We start from the raw sequence: 22,717 nt of genomic DNA, 5'->3' as shown, positions 1-22,717 counted from the left end.
GGCCCTGGCAATGTTATCGTGCCCACAGGTACTGTTCTCGCTCACGCTACCACCGCATTTACTGATCTGCGCAGGTTGTCTGCGCTATCAGAGATAAATAGATGTGCGGCGAGAATTCGTTTCTGTCTCCGGCTCAGTGTGAGGGGTTGCATGTGTTGTTGTCCGAATTTTCCGATGTGTTTAGCAAGGACGACTTCGGCTTGGGTCGGATGTCCTTGTTATCCCATCGTATTGAGACTGGTGATGCTAGCCCCATTCGGTTGAACCCACATCGTATGGGGTCTTCAGAAAGAGAGAGCATGCGGCGTGCCGTTGATGACATGTTGGCCGCTGATATTATTTCGCCATCCACTAGCCCATGGGGTGCCCCGGTAGTTTTGGTTAAGAAAAAGGATGGCAACCTCTGGTTTTACGTGGATTTTCACCGCCTTAATAAGGTCTCCGTGGCAGACCCGTATCCTTTGCCTCGGATGGATGATTCCTTGGATGCTTTGTTCAGAGCGTGGCTCTTCTCTACCCTGGACCTCTCTTCCGGCTTTTGGCAATTGCCCCTCGATGAGTCTTCGAGGCAGAAGACCGTGTTCCGTACCCCGCAGGGTCTTTTTGAATTTAACTGTTTGCCAATGTGATTGAATGTCGCTCCTGCCACGTTCCAGAGACTCATGGAACTTGTCCTGGCTGGGCTCCAATGAGACACTTGTCTCATTTATCTGGATGACGTTATCGTGTTCAGTCGGTCGTTTGATGACCACCTCCTCCGACTGCGTGCTGTTTTTGAGTGCATGCATTCTGCTAATCTCATATTTAAATCAAAATAATGTCACCTTTTACAGACTTCGGTGCGATACTTGGGTCACGTTGTGAGAGCCGATGGTATTTCGACCGATCCGGAAAAGATAGCGTGTGTTCGCGATTGGCCGGTCCCTGCGAGTATAGGGGATGTTCAGAGCTTCGTTGGCTTCGCCTCCCATTTCCGGCGGTTCATTCTTGGGTTTGCGTCCATTGCTAAGCCGTTGCATACGCTTACGGGCAAAAATCAGAGGTTCCACTGGGGTCCATTCAATGCCTTGCGTGATAACTTGTCTGACGCGCTTACTCTTGACTACCCTGATTTTTCTTCCTCCTTCATCATTGACACTGATGCCAGTGACACGGGTATCGGGGCTGTCCTGTCGCAGGTGAAGGGGAGCGTCGAGCGTGTTGTTGCTTATGGTAGTCGGGTACTTTCGCCGGTGGAGACCCGTTATTGTGTCACTCGTCGGGAGCTGCTCGCGATCGTTCATTTTGTTAAACTTTTTCGGCCTTACTTGTATGGTATTAAGTTCATTATACGCACTGCTGCCCTTCAATATTCTTTGAAGATCGTGCAGCCAGGAGGTTAGTTGGCAGGTTGGTTGGAGTGCTTACAGGAGTTCACATTTGACGTCACCTACCGGAAGGGGACTCGTCATGCCAATACTGACACGTTGTCACGGGTACCTCACGCGTCTCGGTGTGCGTGCCATTCCGGTACAAACCGCTGTTCTCCTCCGGGTGCGTCTCGGCCGTTGGCTGTGTCCTCAGTTAAGACACTTCCGGACGATGCGGCAGTTCCCCCCGCCGACGCCGTGTTGCGTCTCTTGCAGTTGGTGTGGATGTATGAACAGCTCTCTGATGTCTTTGCGTGATCAGGCCGTACTGATTGTGGGTGATTTGGAATCTGTTAAGGAGGGCCGTGTTTTTGTTCTTGATGGATTGTTGATGTGGCAGGATAACATGTCGCTCCGGCCAAGATTGGTTGTGCCAAATTCTCTATGTGCGGGGTTGATCCACACGTTGCACTCTGAACGCCTTTTCCATCTTGGCGTTCAGAAAACGTTGCTTACCCTTCAGAGGGATTATTATTGGCCGGGTATGATGTCTGACATCATTGGAGTGCTCCGCTCGTGCACCGAGTGTGCCCGGCGGAAGTCACCCTCGCAGCATTACATTCTGCTATTGCAGTCCATCTTTGTCACGCGCATCAATTAATTGGTTGCATTGGATGTATTGGGACCGTTCCCCGTGACGCCTCGTGGGAATAAATTTCTTCTCGTTGGTGTCGAATATTTTTCCCGTTCGCCGGTGGCGCGGCCTCTGCCAGATCAATCCGCTTTATCCATCGTTGACGCCTTCGTGAATGGCTATGTGATGGATAAAGGGGCTCATGGAAAAGTTGCTTACCGATCAGGGTAGGAATTTCACTTCTAAATTGTTGCGTGACATGTGCACCATTTTGGGTACCAAGAAGATTTCGACGTCTCCCTACCATCCTCAGACGGATGGTATGATCGAGCGTCTAAACTGTACCTTGTCTGCCATGTTGTGCCAGACTGGTAATGACCGACAATTCGACTGGGATCTGCAGATACCCACCGTCCTCTCTGCCTACCGGATGGCGCCTCACACTTCTACGGGATATTCGCAATTCTTACTCATGTGTAGTGGTGATACGCGCTGGCAGTAGGGATCGTGTGGCAGCGCGTGGTGATTGGCTGTGTGTCGGTGACGCGCGCTGAAAGTGAGGGATCATTGGGCAGCGCGAGGTCATGGGTTATGTGGTGGTGATTGGCTGTGTGTTGGTGACGCGCGCTGACAGGGAGGGATCGTGTGGCAGCGCGGGGTGATTGGTTGTGTGGTGGTAACACGCGCTGGGAAAACGGATCGTGTGGCAGCGCGTCGTGATTGGTCAACTAGAGTGGGTGCTCACATCGCGGTCCGCATAGGCTCCGTCTCTCCGGGAGCGGAGGTCTATAAAAGGCGATGCGCGCGGGCGCTCGGGGAGTTGGTGACCAGTGAAGACGGAAGACGGAGGAGGAAGAGATAGGGCCCTGAGACCCCTAGTCCCGCCGTCCTTGTAAGGACCGGGACTCTGTGTGGCTCAGAGGCGTGACCTTGGGACCCGGGGCCGGACGTCCGTGTGAGGGCCGGGCCACGGGACCCAGTGGTCGTGACCCCTACCCAAGCTGGGGTGGGTCTGTAGGTTCCCCTGGAAGCTACGGGGCTGGAGAGCCCGTGTGTGTGTATCCGGGTGGAACGTGTAGCGTGAGCTGTAGTGACCACACGTGTTATTGTGGCAGGAACAGTGAGCTGTAGTGACCACACGTGTTATTGTAACAGGAACAGTGAGCTGTAGTGACCACACGTGTTATTGTGGAAAGAACAAGTGTTAATAAAGTGTGCTACCCGTCAAGTGGTCTCCCGCCGTAGTTTACTATACTACACATGTATTGGAGGGAGAACGTGCTACCTGTTGATGTCCAATTGCGTTCCCCTGTGCGGCCTCCTAAGTCGACTCTTCCGGATCACATCCCTTCGACATGTTTCCGAGGCTCGGGAGGCTGCCAGGGTGAATACCTCTGTAATAAAATACTCCGTCAGGCACTGCTGGTCTCCGCTTGTCTTTAATTCAGGTTCTTTTCCGCACCCTACTGGTCTCCTCCACGGACCAGCGTCGTCTCACGCGTGCCCCGCGCACGCTCCCTCTCGCATGCCACGCACGCTCCTCCGTTAGCTCCTCTACTCCTGCACTCCGCACACCACTGGCCGACGGCGTGCTGAGGTCCTTCGGCCACGTGGCCGATGGCGCGGATCTCTCTCTCACCACCCAACGTGGCTCAGACTCTTAACTTCCCCGACTGCCCCGATCTCTTCAGGGCTCGCACTTATATCCATTCCCCCCACGTGACCCTGACTCCCCTCTCCCGGATCGTCAGATCCGGCCTTCCCATACTACCCCGCTGGCTCCGCCCCCATTCACCTCGCCTCCCATTGGAGCCGAGGTGAAGGGTGGCCCCTCCCACGCCCTGCAGACCAGGCTCCACCCCCCAATACCCCGGGCCGTGTGATTGGACCAGAGCCCAGCAACAACCCCATTTACACTCGCATTACACTTCTAAGACTCAGGCTCGGAATGAGCGTTGAGCGCGGAGGTCTAAGACGGACATGCTATGGTCAGTGGGAGATCAGGCGTGGCTTCATTGCCCGCAGGTGACCATTGGCACCTCTCCCAAGCTCCACAAACCATGACAGGGGCCCGTTACGATCGTTGAAGTTTTGCGCCCTCAGTGTGTCCGTGTTCATCACGGTCGCCGGCGTTGGTTTGTTCACCCGTCGCGAATGAAACCATTTGTTGCTCCCGTGAGCTCATCATCATCATCTCCAAATCCCGGAATCCTGGTGCCTGACTTGGCCAACAGGCCTGCTGCCCCTGTGCAGGGTGATCTTCCGAAGTCTGTTTCTTTACTGCCCACAGCGCCCCTGAATGACATGGTGGGACTGGAGGATGCCACTGTTCCACCAGGCCCACCTCTGCTGGACCACTGCTTCTGCCGGCCGGGGATCCTGATCTTCTTCCGCCAGCTATGCGGACACGCTCTAAAACGCCGATGTTTTCTTGAGGCATTTGGGTTCTGCATTGCGTATTGCTCTTTTCTCCTACATTGATCATTCAATGTTCCGTTCTCTTTTCCTAAGTCAAATTGTGTTATACTTGGTGGTTGATGGCGCTCAATATTATGTCTTACCTTTCCTTAGCCGAGACGGCTAGATTTTTTTTATCACGGGGTGGGGGGGGGGGGTGAAGTAATAAGAGCGCCATCTCCTGTATTATGTAGGGCGTACATTGGTTATACAGTTATGGTCTATCTATGGTAGGGATTATATGTGGGGTAAAGGTGATGGGGCGAATCCACCAGGGAAGCCTCTGGAACGTTCCCGAAGGTTACAGGAGGGGCGTGGCCAGAGCCGGGGCCTAGTCGCCGGGGAGCGAATATAAGCTGGGGCCGGAGCAACGTGTGGGGTCGGTGTGTGAAGATCACGAGGAGCTCCCCGTCGCTGCTGCCACGCCATCTCCATCGGCCATGTGGCGGCTTGACCTTCAGCCGCTCCCTAGCGCGCCGTCAGCCAGCGTCGTGTTAGCGAGTGGGTGAGTGCCACGTGGCGTGGGGCAGCGTAGCCGCCTGAGCGGCGTAACATCCGTAGAGAGAGAGACAACCAAGCTGTAACGAAGATTTATTAATAAACAACGTAAAGTTCTTACCGTTTCAGTGCCACTCATTACACTTGTTTGCATAGCACATGGATTTATTTTAGAAGTTCCTTCCCTCCAGTTTTTTTCTTTTTATCAGCCATATTTAACAGAAAACACAAAAACTCCATGCCAAGTCATATAGAAAATCAAACTGACTTAAAATGTATTCAGAGTCATGTGAGAAAGATGCGTTGTAAATACAGCTTCTGCATTGTAAAACGACCCATGGTGGCATGTAAATGTTGTCAATGTGGATTGTCCTAAATCGCCTGTACTTCATTTTTATGAATAACATAAATTGCTACTGATTACTGTAAGTGCCAGTCCTTATTCTCATAGGAACACAGACACAAATGAATAAGCATACGAATGGACAAACAGATGGCTTACAGCTCCACTGGCACGGATTGGATATGCCAGTGGAAAAAGGATATAAATAATAATGACATGTATAACGTGTCAAATTTGGCAGACAAGTCAACAACTCAGAGGCGCAGAGCCAAGCTCAAGGCTGCTCGAAAACCTGACCAAACAGATAGGCCTTTAGATGTTTCTCAAAAGTCAGAATGCATTTGATGTTGTGGATGTGTAAAGGGAGTTCCACACCGAGGGGGCGACAGCAGATAACCGACATGATGCTGTTCGAGACCATGGTGTCCGAAGCAGATTTTGAGTGATACTGCGTTGGGGTCTACCATAAAATTCAGTGCAAGGCGAGAGCAGTGAGGCGAGGTATGGTGGGGAACCGGTGGTGAAGGCGTGACGACAAAGCCACGCGATTTATAAAATTGTGTTTCTGGCGAAAGGGAGTGTGGTGCCACGACCACGGAGCAACTCCACAAGCACCACGATTCTCTCCTGGCCCCGGCACTAAACACACACCCGCACGCAGCGCACCCACGTAGTGCCCTGGCGGGGGATTGCCTGGCACATTGGGGTTTAATCCGAAGGGCCCCTAGAGGGAGTGTCCCACGGTTTCCTGGTGCTAGGAGATTGGCCGACCCTCACAGGACAAGTTACATTGCGGTGCCCCCTAAATTGGCTTAAAATGGTATGGGTGCACAGAAACTCACTGGGCTAACCGCAGTGAGAACACTCACAGCACGGCAGGAGGGGCCAGGGGGGAAATATCACGTGGGCGGCGCAGACGGGGAGGGGGGAAGGAAAGCTCTGGACCCCCCACGGATGTGTATTTTGTGGAACGGAACCACCGACCAAACCGGCTGAATCTGGAAGGGGGAGGGCGGGCGAGGCGTAATGGAAATTAACGCTTCAGGTAAGGGCAGGCCATCAGTTTAAAATCTAAAGGTAGGCGCATGACTGACTGCACGGCGCGACGTTCCCCTGGGCCTTTGAAGTTTAGAGAATAAAGGTGGAAGCCCCGGGATGATTATATCTCTTGCCTTCAACCTCCGGGCGGTCAATACCCTCTCCCACCCGTCCTGCCTCTTCGAGCCGCTCACAGCATCCGTGTGTTTCCAGCGAGTGCAGCTGCGAGACAGTGATAGGTCAAGTCTTCTCTCGTCCTTCTCCCTCCGATTCTCTCAGCATCTGTGGGACGCCATGAGTGCTGCTTCGAGGTACGTGGTAGGACGTTTGAGCAACTGGGTTTGTAGGCAGAGTTAGGCTAAGCTCTTCCCGCGAAATATCCCCCCCCAAAGTAGGGTGTATTTGCGCCAGTAATAAACTTTAGTTCAGTGGATCGGTGCCGGGTGATTTCTGTGTTTGTGGGTAGAACCTCGGCGTGGTGTCTGCGATTTGTGTGTGGTGCGACTGAGCGGGGAGACGGTATGCGCGAGAGAGCGTGCGCCGGGCTGCATCGTCGGCGCAGTGTTGATAATTTGAGCGTGTGTGTGAGGCACGCATGTATTAAAACATACACGGCCACCGACGCTCGTGCGAGTTTACATGCGCGTTTGTGAAAAACGAGTGCCTGCAGTGTGCCACGTGAGTAATTAGGGCGGGGGCAGGGTGCGATAAACCCACTCGCCAGCGTTTACACAGCGTGTTTACACAGCGACAATAGCATTAACCGTGAGGCATGCGTGCAATACCGCCGCTGTTCCTTTTTTTTAGCCGTGTGTGCAAAATACGCGCCTGCAGGGGCGCGTGCGTGCACGCCTCCGCGTTCGTTATTGTGGTGGTGTACGTGGGCGTGTGCGGGATATCCCCAGGCGGTGGTGAGCCAGCCAATCAGCCATGTCCCTCAGAAAGGGCGCTGGCGCGGGGGGGGCGATCACCCGGTCGGCGGAGGCCCGGCGAGAGGGCCGAAGGGCGCGGTGGAGGAAGGAGTGGAGGAGGGAGTGGAGGAGGGAGTGGAGGGGGCAAACGTTGCGCTTTACCTGCCCAAGGAGGGCGGCGGGGCGGACGGCGGCCCCCACAGAATGGTGTCAGAGGCGGTACGACCCCCCATGCCTCCAAGGGAGAGAGGCGCCCCACGCCAAGCTCAGGTAAGATGGGTATTCACCGAGCAAGGGATTCCGTCATGGAAATCGTTTGCCTGGAACCTCACGTACGCCAAAGATATTATCAGCTGGATGGAAGCGCAAGCGTTACAACAGCTGAGTATGCATTTGGATGGGTGGGCAGCCGACTTTGTAGAAGCGCTACCGGCAAGCGCACAAGCGCAGTGGGGGGAACTAATACGCCAACTCGACCAACGCTTCGGCGCCCGCAATGAGGAAGAAGCGAAGGCGGCATTATATGCGCCCCGCCACCAGCCCAGCGAAGACCTCTGCAGGATGGGACCATTCGAGTTCCGAGTGCTTCCGTTCGGAGTCATTAACGTGCCTGCGACATTCCAGCGGTTGATGGAGTTGGTGATGCGGGGCTTGCAATGGGAACAGTGCCTAATTTACCTAGATGACGTGATAGTTTTCAGTACGTCCCTGTCTGAGCACTGGTCCAGGTTACGGGAGGAGCAGCCCATCTCAAGCTCAAGCCGCATAAGTGTCATATTGCGCAGCGCGAGGTTAGGTACCTAGTCCACCGCGTCAGCGAGGCAGGGGTGCGCACCGACCCGGACAAGGCACGCGCCGTAGTGGAATAGCCACGGTCGAGGAACCTGATAAAGATCAGGTCATTATTAGGGCTAGCCACTTATTATCGTATATTTGTGAGAGATTCAGCGAGATTGCACGCCCCCTCACCCGACTCACTCCGTCCAACGATAAGAACCCCTATCATTGGACGGAGGCCTGCCAGACAGCCTTCACCACCCTGAAGGACCACATCACCTATACCCCCACCCTGGCTTTCCCTGACTTTTCCACATATTTTATTTTGGACACCGACACCTGCAGCAGTGGGCTGGGCACTGTGTTGTCCCAGGTGCAGGATGGGATGGAGCGGGTCATCGCATACACCAGCCGGACCCTGAGCGGGGCTGAACTGAATTATTGCATGACCCGTCAGGAACTGTATGCCGTGATTTTCGCGTGTGAGCCGTTCCGGCCGCATTTGTATGTCGCATGCGCACTGACCATTATGCTCTGCAGTTCCTCCTCACATTCAAGGAACCGCGGGGACAGATGGCCCGGTGGCTGATACAGCTGCAGCAGTGTAATAAAGGACTCCTTCACACTTCGTTGTTCTCCGTGTCCTTTATTGGGTTCTTCCACGTACCCGCCGTTCCTCGTTCCGGCCTCGCCTTCTGTACGTCCGTGCGCCCCGCGCACGCTCCCCTGTGGCTCTCGCCCACGCCGTCACCTGGCTCCCTTCCGTGTGCTCTCCCTCACCCGGCCCGGCCACACCGCCCTTTGGGTACTCCGCATATGCTCCCTTCTGTGTCTCTCTCCGTGCAATCCCGCACGCTCCCCAGTCTGGCCGCTCCCCACGCACTATGCCTTCCCGTGGGCGCCTATCCCTTCTCGACCACGTGGCAATGGCGCCACGGCTCCTTCCACCCTCCTGCGTGGATCCCTCTTTGGTTCTGACTCTCTCCTCCTTCTCCTTCCGGCCCTCCTCTTATATCCCGCTCTCCCACGTGACCCAACTCCACCTTCCATCCTGCCTCTGCCTCTGCCCCCCCGTTCACCCCGCTCCCATTGGAGCGAGGCGAGCAGTGGCCCCTCCCACACACTCTCACTACACCGGCACGTGTGAGCGGTGTGGAGGCCGGCAAGCACCCTGTCCTTGCTCGCATTACAGCAGTATAACCTGCAGATCGAGTACAGGGCTGGACAAACGCACGCAAACGCGGATGCATTGTCAAGCGAACCCACGGTGTGCTCCGAGACACGAGTTGAGGAGGCCGGCCCGTGCGTCATGGGGGGACACTACTGACAGGCAACGGCCCCCCTGGAACGCCCTAAGACTAATCCCCCTCCCTTGAGAGGGAGTGCTGCGTGTGCCACAGAGGTCCTTGCGGTTGCAGCCGGGGGCCTGGTGGGCCGCCCGGCGGGCACGGAGCCTGCACCCAGGAGCCCGATGGGCCGCTCGGCCCCGCCCGGTCAGATCCAAGAGCACGTCGGCTGTGCGTTCCCGGGCCTGGACGATGAGCAGCTGCGACAGGCCCAGCAGCGGGACCCGGACCTGGCTGCAGTGGAGGCAGCCTTGCGGGAGGAAAAAGTCGCCAATCAGGGACCCTGGAGTGGTTTGTACGACCGGTTGTGTGCAAAGAACGGGGTGGTGTGGGAACTAACCGAACCTGGGCAGTCAGGGTGCATCTATGTTCCCGCCCAGGTGCGGCCCCAGCTGCTACGGTTGGTGCATGACCACCCGCTTGGGGGCCATCATGGGCAACGGCGCACTTAGGAGACCCTGCGTTGCCAGTATCTCTGGCCAAAACTGATGCTAGATTTGGCCACCTGGGTACAGGGCTGCTGCGCTTGTCAACAGTGTGGGCAGAAACCGGCACGGTATCAGGTGCCCCTGAGGCCATTCCGCATCAGCCAGGCGAACCAGCTAGTTGGGGTCGACCTACTTGGGCCATTCCCACGACCCCACCGAGACAACTGGTATATTTTCGTAGCGGTAGAGTATTTCACGAGCTATCCAGTGGCAGTGGCAATCTCCGATAAGATGGCCGTTGGGGTCGCCCGGGCATTTCTGGAGCATTATGTGCTTAAAAATGGGATCCCCCAACGAGTCGTTACTGACCAGGGTAGTGAGTTCGAGGCAGAGCTATTTCAGGCACTGTGCCGGGAGTTTGTAATCCAGAAGGACAGAACCATGGCATACCACCCCTAGGCAAATGGTATGGTGTAGCACATGAACCAGACCCTAGCTGGGAAGCTCAAATGTATGGTGGCCGCCAATCAGCAGGATTGGGACAAACACCTCGCCTACACAACCACGGTGCATACCTCCACTGGGCAGACCCCCTTCCTAATGATGTTTGGTCGGGAGTCTCGCCTACCAGCAGATCTGTTGTTCGGTGTTCCCCCACCACAACCGGAGGAAGGGAGCCAGCCCGTGGAGCACCTGATGGGGACCCTGCGAGGGGCCCGTGGCCGGGCCTACCAAGAGGGGGAGGCCGCACATCAGCGGCAGGAGCAGGGCACCGCCCCTGTGTGGAGCCCCCCTTCTACTCGGCGGGCTCTAAGGTGTGGCTGCACACCCCGCGCGTAGGGGTCGGACAGGTGGGGAAGCGGCAGATCTCCCCCTGGACTATACTGATCCAGGGCGGGGAGAGGGGCCGAGAGACGGTGGTCAATGTCCGCCGACTAAAACCTGGTCGAACACCATATGAGACTAGGCTATAAGATAAGCTGTCTCTGGTGTGGACCAATCAGTTTCAAGGGCAATGCATAAATTATCGGATTTTTTTTTGCATTTGACTGAAAGTATTGTGGTTAATGTAAACACGATTCCTTACAAAAGGTGTCAGTTTTGTTGCCAGAAAAAAGGGGAATAACCCTGTTAGTTTAATACTTCTCTTGTCCATATGCATTTGTGCAGATATGTTTTTTTTGCGGTTAAGCCATAGTCCCCACACACCGCTCATATTAATGCGGATAAGAGGAGCGGCGACCCACTGCTCTGTAGAGTAACATTGGTATAAACGCTTGTTACAATATGAACAGCGCATAAAAAAACGCGTACTATTTTATATACTGCTTCAAAGTGTTCACAAATCCACACTGAGAAACACGATGATTGACAGAGGGGTGTAATTTATTTTTCCGATAGTGTATTTAACAGGTACTGCAGGTAAGTAGTTTCCAGTTTTAAAGGCATAGTTTAACAAGACAACACTTGCCACCATCCTTCAAACCCATTAGTGAAAAGGAGCAAAGTTTTTATTTACGTGATAATGTTTATGCGAGAGCCGGGGGCTTATGGGACCCCGGGTCCCGCCATAAGGTTCACATGCTGGGTACCATAATGGTGGGGGCCACCACGGTCCGCTGGGCTCATGGGGCCCCAAACTGCCCCACAACGAACCCCGTGGTCTTTATGAGCGTGTCGGCAGACTCGGGCCCGCTCGGCAGATTCATGTTCAAGCTGCGGGAGGTGGTGAGGGTAAGGGGGCAGCCGGGGAGGGGGGATGCGGGTAGGGGTGGGGATGAGGTTTTATTTGTTTTATCTGAATCGGTTGCGGAGCACAGACCCACAGGTCCAAATTGCCCAATGGCCAGCAACACACAGTACTCCTGAAGGTGTAATAGATAATGATTAACACGTTTCTTGTACAAGAACTTGGGAAGAGAGGCAATTGGAGGGAATTCTTAAGTGGAGCAGTGCGAGGTAAGACGGAGAGAAGTGAGGTGACCTGTGGGTGGGTATAAGTGGGTGTTGTGACCTGCAGTGTGGTGGTTGGACACAGTTTTGACGATATGAAACTGTCTGGTAGATAGTTCTTAGCATGGGTATAGGAATGAACGAGTGCACGGTAACAGTAACGAGGGTAAGCTGTAGCTATAGAAGAGGGACAAAGAGGCGACTGATGAGCGAGTGACTCGACTCAATCCGTGAGTGCTCGGTCATCAGTTGGCCTCACTATAGCATGAAAGCCTCCTCCTCTCCAAGAGTCTCTCTACTGCTGGATGAAGTTCTCACCAAGTTATCGCCGTCCATTGTGGTCCTGCGATGCCACGATCTGTTTTGCTCTCTGTGCACGAGCTGATCTTGCTCCATCTCCACAGCGGTCGTGCTCCTTTGGTCTGCAGCTCTGTTATCAGTCTTGACGAACTGGTCGTGACGCGTCTTTCACGAGCCCCACTCCTCTTAGAGGTCAATGTGACGATGTCTCGGCCCTGCGTGTGTTCTCTGATCCACGCGTTCCTCTTTCTGCCCCTAAGTGTAATCCTCATCATGGTCTGTCCACTACCGGATGAAGATTAACGTGATGATGTTTCTATCCTGCGTGTTTTCCCGTCAGGATGTAATTCCCAGCGTGCACTGTTCCTACTGCCCTGACCGACGTTAGGCTTATTATCATACTGTACAGTAATTGTTTCGACTGTTTCAGTTGAGAACTGACGTGGTGCACAAGACCGCAGGCGAGCCAGAGTGTGCACGAGTTTGGGGCCGGCCATAAATGACGTCACGCGATTTTGGACGATTTTTGACCCCCCCCCCCTTCGCCACACGACATCACAAAAAGTCAGATCCCCCCTCAAATATGACGTCAAAAAGCTCTGCCCCCCCCCCAAATAAAACATGCTTCACATCGCTTAAAACTATTGTCATTGTAGTGCGTATTTAATGTGCCGCTGCTCTCTGATGTTGTAGGAGAAAACATTTATTAAAAAGTCTATATAATTAAGTAGAACGTGTTGTCTATATTTATTTAAAGTTGCCCATTTTGACGTGACGTCACATTTCTCAAACCCCTCGTCACACATCGTCATAAATGTCTGACCCCCCCCCCCCAGGTGCGTGACGTCATTTATGGACGGCCCCTCTGCTAACAGCCTGTGTAAGCTACTCGGGGAATTGTTGTCTTTGTGTGTGAGAACGTGTGACTGTGTGTGTCTGTTGCGTGCACGTGTGTGTAGCGGTATTGTAGCGGTATTGTAGTGGTTATCGCTGCACTATGAACCTGGATACAAACCGAGTTTGATTATCTGAACCGGTCCTTGGCCTCCCCCCTAGGTCGACTCCGCCTTAAATTAGTTATAACGAAACGATGTCCGACGGGAAATTTTCCCCAAAAAAATAATAATAGGAAATGGGGGCGGGGGGGACCTTAAGAGAGCAAACATTTCCTATGCGACGAAAAGCGGAGCAATTTCTCCCATAAACAATGTAATACGGTAGGAATAGGGACGGTAACTTAGGGAAATGTGTTTCATACCTAGCAACCGATTTACGTACTGTCCATGCACAGTATTATACAGGACATTTTAAACAGCATGTATACGTATCAAACGCATATCTATTTTTGTGGATATTTGAAAGAAGCCCTATACACGTTAAAACTTTTTTTTTCCATACAAAACGTGTTTCTGACATTTTTCAGCCATGACTCAAACAGAAAGAAATTTTAGTGTAAAAAAGCACGGAACCTTTAACAGCATTTTTAAAAAAGATTGTACCTTAACCTATAATTTTTATGATCTTATCTTATGAGTGGATGATTTGTGCTTGATTGGCTTGATTGGACAAGGTGTTGTGAGAGCATTATGCCAATTACAATGAGCTCTCGATCCGCACAACGTGAGAGAACACGATGGGACTGAGAAGCGGCAGAATGGATTCTGCAGATGGATGCTAAGATGGCGGCGGCGCGCGCGTGAAATGCGAGTTCTACGTTTTTCTATACCAAGCTGAGCTCGAGTCGAAAACGACGACGCACTTGCGGGGATCTTTTATGTTGGTTTCCTCAAAAAGTCAACAACGTGAGTGTGAAATAACGTATATTGTGGCGACGTATATTGGGGACCCCCTTGTAAGTATTATATTTGATATATTACATTATTTGAAAATTATTCAGTTATTTTTCACGTAAATTTTTTTTTTCAAAAGTAGAATGTTTTAGGGATGAAACATAACTCAGCTTTTAACATAAAAGTCAATATGAAAATGATGATCATTTAACGAGTATTCGCTTACCGAGCAATTTTTGCGGAATGTATCTTGCTCATTAAGCCAGATGCGCCTATACTTTCATACTGACCCTCCTAATATACCACTCAAGACAAATGCATTGAAACTTTCCCCTATTTTTTCATTGCGAGACAATCTTCAACCCTACTGGGGACACACGTAGGCCAGGAGGAGCTTGACCTCGTTGTGGATGATGACGGGTTCAGGGTGCATGTTGTCCGGGAGACGGTGGGCCGCCGTCATTTCCCAGGCATCTAAAATAACAACAGGCAACCCCGCCATGAGACGGCGCATGATGAGGTCCAGTTGAAGGGAGAGCCAATCGGACTGGTAGACCGAGTGGTAGCTGATGTTGGCTGACTTAAAGACGACCAGCGTCCCGGGGGCTCGCTTCAGCAGGCGGACGACCGCGGCGCGAATGCCCCTCATGCGAGCGATGTAGAGAGACACTGGGAACCCCGTGAAGTGAGCCCACACGCTGATCCCCACCACCGTGTCCTTCCCACCTGGGTTGTAGGACACAGACACGGACGTGAGAGAGAACACGGTCACACACAGCAACGCAGACAGAAGGGCGTTTCGAGGGTGTTGTAGCACTGTTCATGGAAGTGCGAGGTTGGCTGATGAGAACCTGGTTTACCAAATCCCTGGGGTTTTCAAAATATCGGCCCCAACGTCACAATGTTAGAATAGGTCACGGGTGTTTTTGCCCTTCTGGCACGGTTAAGGAACGACAGCTGCTTTCCATATTTGTTCTTCAGCTATGTTTTAATCTATGGTACAAGTGTAATAAAACGGGTCGACGACAAGGGCCTGTGTCTCCATCTCTATATTTCTTCGTTATGGACAGCTCGCGTTCCGCTCTCCCAGTCACTCCACGGCACGTTGCGGAACGAATGTCCCGCTTCTGCGCCGCTCTCGCGCTTCCCGCTCCTGTGCACCGTTGGCAGACGGCGCGCTGGGAGCCGTCTCCGCGCTGCCACGTGACCGCTGGCTCGCGGAGACTCCCGACGTGGTCCAGCTTCCAGCTCCCACCAACTGACCCCGAGCCCCTTCCGGCTCCCCTTTATATCCTCTTTCCACGTCACCCAGACTCCGCCCTTTGCCACACCCCTAAGAACCTTCCAGATAATACCCCTCCCGTAACGCCCCCCGGCTCTGCCCTGAGACCCTGCCCCCGATGCTTCGTGGCGCCTGATTGGCTTTGGGGGCTGGGGCGGCATTACACAAGCACACGCAAAATTTGGTGTGACAACATTTCATTCAGAAGAACCTGCTGCAGTGAGGTAATGTATTAATATACAGGCACTCCCCACGTCATAAATCAAATCGTCGTAAATCGGACCCTATTTTCCTATCATCAGCACAATCCATGGGCAGATAGCCATCGGCAGATAGCCTGCATGTGTCTACTGCACATTTTGTCATTTCTTTACACTTTCCTCTGTCTTGTGCCAATATGCTTAAGCATCTTTCTGGCACCAATCTCCTATGTCATCAGCTATTCTCTGTTAGGTCTTCCTCTCTTTCCAGTTCCATTTTTCCGAACGACATACTTTTAATTGTCCTGCTGTTGTTCGTCCTATATATGTGTCCAAATAGTTTCAGTTTCCTTCTGGTGACTGCCTTCATCACGTCTTCTTTTATGTGCAAACTTTTTCTTACTTCTACGTTGGTCACTCTTTGGGTCCAGTTTAGATGCATTATCCTTCTATATCAATATAATTCAAATGCCAATATCTTATCTCTGTCAGTCTTTTTAAATTTCCAAGTCTCGCAGGCATACAATGCTGTACGGTAGACACATGTGCTTCCCCAGATGTGATTTAATTCTGTCATTATTCATTTTGCCTTTGCTATCCTCACTCTCGTGTTTTTCGTGTAGTTTTCCCATGTCTGCTGCTTTCTTGTATTACTTTTTTCTCGATATCCTCCCTGTTGTATCTATGCCATTTATATAAAAAAATATATATTAAGAGTGATATTGCCTATTCTTAATGTAATCGTTATTTTCTCTCTCATATATCTGGATTTAGCTCGTTCTAAAAAAACGCAGTAACGGAGGCCTGAGAACTCCTCCCTTGAGACAACAAAGGCCAAAGGAGCGCCCCCTGCTGCTTCAGCAGTGTTCCTCACACAAAAGAGACATGGAGGTTAATTATCCACTGGACTTCGCTTGGAAAAGTTGTAAAATTGGATTGAACAACACCCCATAGGAATATTTTCAAACATCACACTATTAAACGTTAACTTGATAGAATGTATTGTTATTATGATGTAGTTCAGCTCAAAATATTTAATCTGACTATTTTGTTTATTTTCATGAACAATTACTATTAGGCTATAAGGTCTGGGATAAGCAGGTAAAACTTAATGATAATGCAAGGAGTGATCCAGGGAATTCCGAGAAAGAAAGGGAGACCCCATGGCAAAAAAAACAATAAACTTGCTGCCCACCCGAGATCAAATACAGGGAAAAGAGACGAGAATGCGTCTCGCCATTTTACTCTCTGAATTATTCTACCCACCCTAATGTATATCACACTGCTATATATTCACTATACAATTACGATACTATATATTACTTTGTACATTGTATTAAGCATATAAATGTTATACTATTTGTTATTATACACTGTACCATTGTGTAATATAACAATGTATAAGGTCTTTGGTTCTTTCGGTTAAGTCACGTCTAAAGATAAAATAATAAATTAAAATAAAAGCATATTACGACGTTTCGATTGCAACACAAGCAATCATCATCAGGCAAAAAAGGAAATAGCAACAAAAATCTAACACAAGGACACACAGTGTGTCCTTGTGATGTCTGTCTGCTTGTATGTCTGTCTATAGTTTTCTAGTTAGATTTTTGTTGCTATTTCCTTTTTTGCCTGATGATGATTGCTTGTGTTGCAATCGAAACGTCGTAATATGCTTTTATTTTAATTTATTATTTTATCTTTAGACGTGACTTAACCGAAAGAACCAAAGATTAATTCCTGCAGTCACGAAAGCTCCATAATTAAGAATGTATAAGGTATAGGGTGATGTATAGTAATACAGTATATAATTTAATGTTGGGTTTGTCTATGGCAGCATATAGTACGGGGTAGACCTGTTTTATGTAAGGGAAAAAGTTTAGCTGGAAGCATATTATATTTTTTGCGACATAGAATTGTAATGTATTACTTACTGTTAGTAGCTCAGCTTATTGGAGAGTATATTTAGTATACTGATGATACTATGAAGTTTATGCTTCAGTTTTTTTTACGTGGTTGTTTGGTTGCTGCAGCTGCATACTATTCACATTCCTTCCCTTTGTTGGTGCTGCCCCTCCCCCTGCCCCCTCCCTTTGATTCTGCTAATCCTGCATAATGCATGGGCATAATATGACTTTGAAACCCCCCCCGCCCACCTCCCACGCATTTCACAATTAGCACTATTCCATTCCTGCATTTCCCATAAATATGCTAAATTTCTCTTCAAATGCAAATTCTTTTGTCAAGGCTCTCTTCCTCCTCCCTCACAGCTAAATAGACACTCCAAGCCTAAGACGTGTTATTTAGACTCTGTCTTATCGACAGCCATGTTCTTCACCTGAGGACGGCTGCTTGCGTTGTGGCCGAAACGTCGTGAGAATTATTTTATTATGTTTTATTTTTATTATTTTATTACTTCCCTTCTACGTGACTTTACCAAAAGAACCAAGAATAAGGAATGCAATCTCAGATTTTGTGTCGATTTCCGCAAACTTAACCACGTTCCTTCGGAGTGGGCAGGTAGGAACTTGGTTGGACAGCGCATTCGTGCAATCCGTGTCACGCGGCGCAAGCTGCGTTGGGCGGCGCATCACATGGTGCTGGGCCCACCCGAGCGCTCTATGAAATGCAAATCGAGGGCGTGGCTATGCACGACAGACAAATAATCCCTGGTGGGCAGTGTGGAACCTGTTGTTCCTACCTGTATAAGGTGTCTGTGGCTGATGCGCACACCCTCTTCCACGGATGGATGACTCTCTCGATGCGCTGTCGGGAGCGCGGTATTTTTCGACTCTCGACTTGTCTTCCGGGTTTTGGCAGTTACCCCTGGACGACTCTTCGAAGCCAAAGACCGCGTTCCGCATGCCTCAGGGGCTCTTTCAATTCAACTGTCTTCCCATGGGATTAAATTCCGCTCCCGCCACGTTACAACGCTTGATGGAGCTCGTTTTGTTCCAGGCGTGCTCGCAGCATACAGTTTCGCCCCGCATGATTTTGCCGGATTTCCCCGTTCTTTTTAATGTATGGACTCACCAATTGATGTGCAGCTCAAACCACTGGAAAATTGTACTAAGATATCGAACCCCATGCCGCTAGGGAGGCGTCTTGGGGGAACTCGGCCTTGCGGCAGGCGGCCAACGAACGGCTCGTCAAGCCCCACCATTCCACTACCGTATGGACGCCAGGGGCAAGGTATGGCTCCACTGCCCCCATGTCCCGATGGGTACCTCCCTGAAATTACACAAACCATGGCAGGGGCCGATCGAAGTGGTGGAGGTGAGGAGTCCGCAGTGCATGCAGATTCAGTGTGGTCGCCGCCGCTGGTTTGTGTACCTGTTATGGCTGAAACGTTTGTTTCCACCTGCCATTAGTCTTTCATCTCCACTTCCCGAGGGCCGGGTGTCTGGTCAGCCCGATGAGCTGGGGCGCGCGTCGGCTGACTTCCTTCCTCAGGGCAGTTCTATTATTCCGCCCGCAGTGTCCAAGCGCCTAACGGGGCCAACGTCGCCGGTCGTACCGGCCCGGGGGGAACGGGGGAGTCCGGAGCCACCATCGCCCGACCTCCTACCACATGGGGGTTCTTCGGCTCAGGAGGTGCTGTGCTTGTGGAGCCATCTTCTGGCTGCTCCCGAAGCCTCCAGTGGACCCGCTTTTTCCTCGCTTGACGGCCTGGCATCAAGGACTCGGGCAAAGATAGCTTAATTTAAATGACCATCCTCCCGTGTCAAAATGCACCTACACCCGTGGCCCGTGGCCGCCACTTGAGCCAGATGGGTCAATGGCTGACCCGGGCTCATCTTCTGCTAGAGTGCGGTGTTGCATGTGCGAGGTGTAGTTGTGGCCTGACCGGGGGGTGGCTCGTCCATTGTAAATGGTTGCAACTAAGTTTTTTTTTTCTCTTCTCTCTTCCTCCCACTCTTCTTCTCTCCCTGTTCCTGTATATAGTGTATATATCGTTTCTTCCTCGGTCGGGATTATTTATTGTTGTTGTTCTCTTGTTGCGTTATAAATTGGAGGTCCACACGTTGTGTTGGTTATATGTCGGTCAGCCGAGACGGCTGAGTTTCATAAAGGGAGTTGGGTGATGGAGAGACGTAAATAGTGTCTCTATTGCAGCAACATCTGCAGCAGACATCGTGCTGCTCGCAGCAGACATCGCGGCTATCGCGATTTTCACCTGAAGACGATGGCTTGTGTTGCTATCGAAACGTCGTTATTTATCTCCAATATCTTCTTCTGTGCTACCTGATGTTGTGCATATGTTTTGATGACATATTTAGGGGTTGTCCATTAAATCTCACTACAATTTATCTTGGACTAGCCAGTCTGTATCGCAATAATGATGCTTTGGCTTTTGCACTCAACAAGAACCCTACTCCTCTGGTGCACACTTTTTCGTCCCCTGACCAGATCACTTCACCCCCATTTATCTCCCCCTTTTCTATCCATCTGATTTTTGTCAGTTCCCATAGACAGTAGAAACAGTGGAAACATCACTTGCCAATATGTGCCTATCCTTTCATCAGCCATATTTAACAGGGTTTGATAGGTAAAAATCCACAAAAACACTTGAGAATAACAAAAGCTCCATGCTAAGTCACATACGAAATGAAACGGACTTAAAATCTGTTCAGTCATGTCGGAAGATGCGTCGTAAATAACGTTTTTGCATCGTAAATCGATCCATGGTGGCATATAAAATATCGTAATTTTGTATCGTTGTAAATCGCCTGTACTCAATTCAATTTATTCTACTGATTACTGTATGTGTAGAGGTGATACGCGCTGGGATGAGGGATCGTATGCCAGCGAGTAATGATTGGCTGTGTATGTGGTGATGCGCGCTGACGGTGGAGGATCAGGGGTCAGCGCGGGGTCGTGGGTTACGGGGTAATGATTGGCTGTGGGCCGGTGACGCGCTGAGAGGGAGTGACCGGGTGGCAGCGCGGTGTGATTGGCGGAGTAGCGTTAACACGCGCTGGGGAAAACGGATCGTAGAGAGAGTGCGTCGTGATTGGTTCACTAAGGAGCGATGCTCACGTCGACGTACGCATCAGCTCCGTCTCTCGTGAGCAGGGGCTATAAAAGGGGATGCACACAGGCGTGAGAGCAGAGTGTAACCAGCGAAGAATGAAGACGGGGATGAAGACCTAGGGCCCTGCGGTACCTAGTCCCGCTGTCCTAACGGGACCGGGACTCTGTGTAACCCAGAGGCGAGTGTAGTGTGTGTAGCCATAGGCATAAGGTCTACACGAGCCGAATGCATTGTGTGTAGCCAGGGACATAGGGTCTACACGAGTCGAGTGTATTGTGTAGCCAGAGGCCTAGAGTTTACACGAGATTAGTGGAGTGTGAAGTCGGAAGAAAGGAGACCACACGTTGTATTTTGACACGTAAAGATTTAATAAAAAGTGTGTTCCCGTCAAGAAGTTCCTGCCGTCAATTCCCATACTTCAACTGGCGTCAGAAGTGAAACGGTCTTCCAAGTAAGGATACAAGGAGGAGCCGTCGGACCCACGGGATTGACCACGGGGACAACCTCGACGACGCGGGCCAGCTGCCATCGGGGGGTGAGGAAGAGGAGTTGCCCACGGGGCAGGATCCGCCGACGGCGCCGGACGAGCGACGGGGGACTGACGCCATGCTTCGCGAAGCGCACTCCCGTCTGGCGGAGCTGCTGCTCGCCGCCGCGTCCATCCTGGCGGAGATCAGCTCGTCGGGAGGAGCGGGGACGGCGGCCGACGTTCTACAGGGTTGCCCTGCAGATTCCCGCCAAAACGATTTGGCGATTCCCGCCATTTCATCTGCACCGACTTTTGGTGGGAACGGCCATCACCACGTGGCAGCGGTTCTCCATGCGCGCCCGCTGACGTCACCAACGCGCGCGGCGGACCGCCATCACACACCCGCCGCTGGGGCCGCCATCTTACACACCGACGGGGCGGCAGAGAGGAAGCACGAGGAGGAGGACGACTTCATCTTTCAGCAGCGCCTTCCCACGTTGTCAGCCTTCAAGGCGGAAGGCGGGGATTGGAGCCAATTTCAGCGCAGATTTTTGGCGCATCAGGAGATGTCCGCCTGGTCCGACGCTACGGCACTGCGGGCACTGCCTGCCATGCTGGACGACAACGCGCTCGCGGCCTTCACGTCCGCACGCAGGTCGGACCGCTCCACGCTCAAGGATGCGCTGGCTCTCATGGCCAAGGTCTATGGTCCTCCCTCGGCGTGTCGCCATCATTTTTATGCAAGACGGAAGGCGGACACGGAGACCGTGCTCGCCTACCGCACGGCGTTGCTTGCTCTCGCCGACGCCGCGTTCCCTCGTATGGACGAGGAGGGCCAAGATGCCATGGTTTTGGAGCAGCTGCTCAAGTTGGCGCAGGACCTGGGGGTCCCCATCAACACGGCCGATGAGACCGATATTTCGTCCTTACGGGTCGCCACAAGCATACAAGCGCACGAGGTCCTTCAACGTAAACAGGGAGTCGTCTGCAACGCTGCCGTGGCCTCAACTCCGGGCCCAGTTGTCACCGTGCCCCAAGTCGTCAGCCCACGAGAGGAGGCGTTCATCGCGGGACGACCGGGGGACTGGAGGTCGGGGGGTCGTTCGCCTCTGCGAGCGGCCCGCAAGCTGGAGCAACCGAGATCTCCGACGACTGTCATCACCTGCTATAACTGCGGCCTCCGGGGCCACGTGGCCTCCGGTTGCCGCGCCCCACGTCAGCGCGCCATGGGACCTTGGCTGGATGACGACCAAGGCCCCAAGTCGTCCCTGCAAACCCCGGCAAGTCGCGGCACCTCACATGCTTGGCCCGCATACTCGACACATATGGGTCGTCGCGTTGCGGCGGGGGAGAGCCGAGTAGAGTTCGGGGATTCGGTTCGGAGAGGGGGATTCGGCCGGGACCGGGGAGACATTAAATGGTCGGAGTTGGGGCACAGAATAGTGGCTGCCTCAGCGGGTTCATCCGTCGTTACCGGATCTATTGATGGGGTCGAGGTCAGGGTGTTAGTGGACACGGGGGCATCGGCGACTATTATATCGGATCTCATTTATAATATTCTCCCTGTACAATGTCGTCCGTTTCTTCCGGTGGATGTGCCATTTTACGCCGCTAACGGGGGATCGTTGGGCATTATCGGTCAGATTAGGGCGTCCATTTGCATTGGTGATATCAAATTGTCGGGACCCGTTTTCGTTTCGTCCTCCCTGGCGGTCCCTTGTCTATTGGGCACTGATTTTTTGGCAAAATGCCTATCAAAATTCTCATTGATCAGCGTTGCATTGAACTACCATTGGGTCGCCGTATTTCATTTTTGACGAGCCCTAATGAAATTCGGACGGCGTGCGCTACCATACAGGCGTTAGCGACACAGACCGTGCACGTGCCCCCGGGTTCACAAATGTTAA

General features: G+C 52.1%; 1 protein-coding gene across 1 annotated transcript in view; it reads right to left on the bottom strand.

The window, feature by feature from the left end:
• Window positions 1-12,931: 12,931 nt before the first annotated feature.
• Window positions 12,932-22,717, bottom strand: part of LOC133342247 (NXPE family member 3-like) — a 34,391-nt gene continuing 24,605 nt past the window's right edge. The window contains exon 6 of the mRNA XM_061551282.1: window positions 12,932-14,550. Within this exon, the coding sequence (XP_061407266.1) occupies window positions 14,189-14,550 (362 nt within the window). The 3' untranslated portion in view covers window positions 12,932-14,188. The remainder of the gene's footprint in view (window positions 14,551-22,717) is intronic.

The sequence above is a fragment of the Lethenteron reissneri genome, chromosome 2, assembly GCF_015708825.2.
Source record: "Lethenteron reissneri isolate LAM-NWPU_2019-01 chromosome 2, ASM1570882v1, whole genome shotgun sequence".
NCBI lineage: Eukaryota > Metazoa > Chordata > Hyperoartia > Petromyzontiformes > Petromyzontidae > Lethenteron > Lethenteron reissneri.
This window is presented reverse-complemented; position numbering and strand designations above follow the sequence as displayed.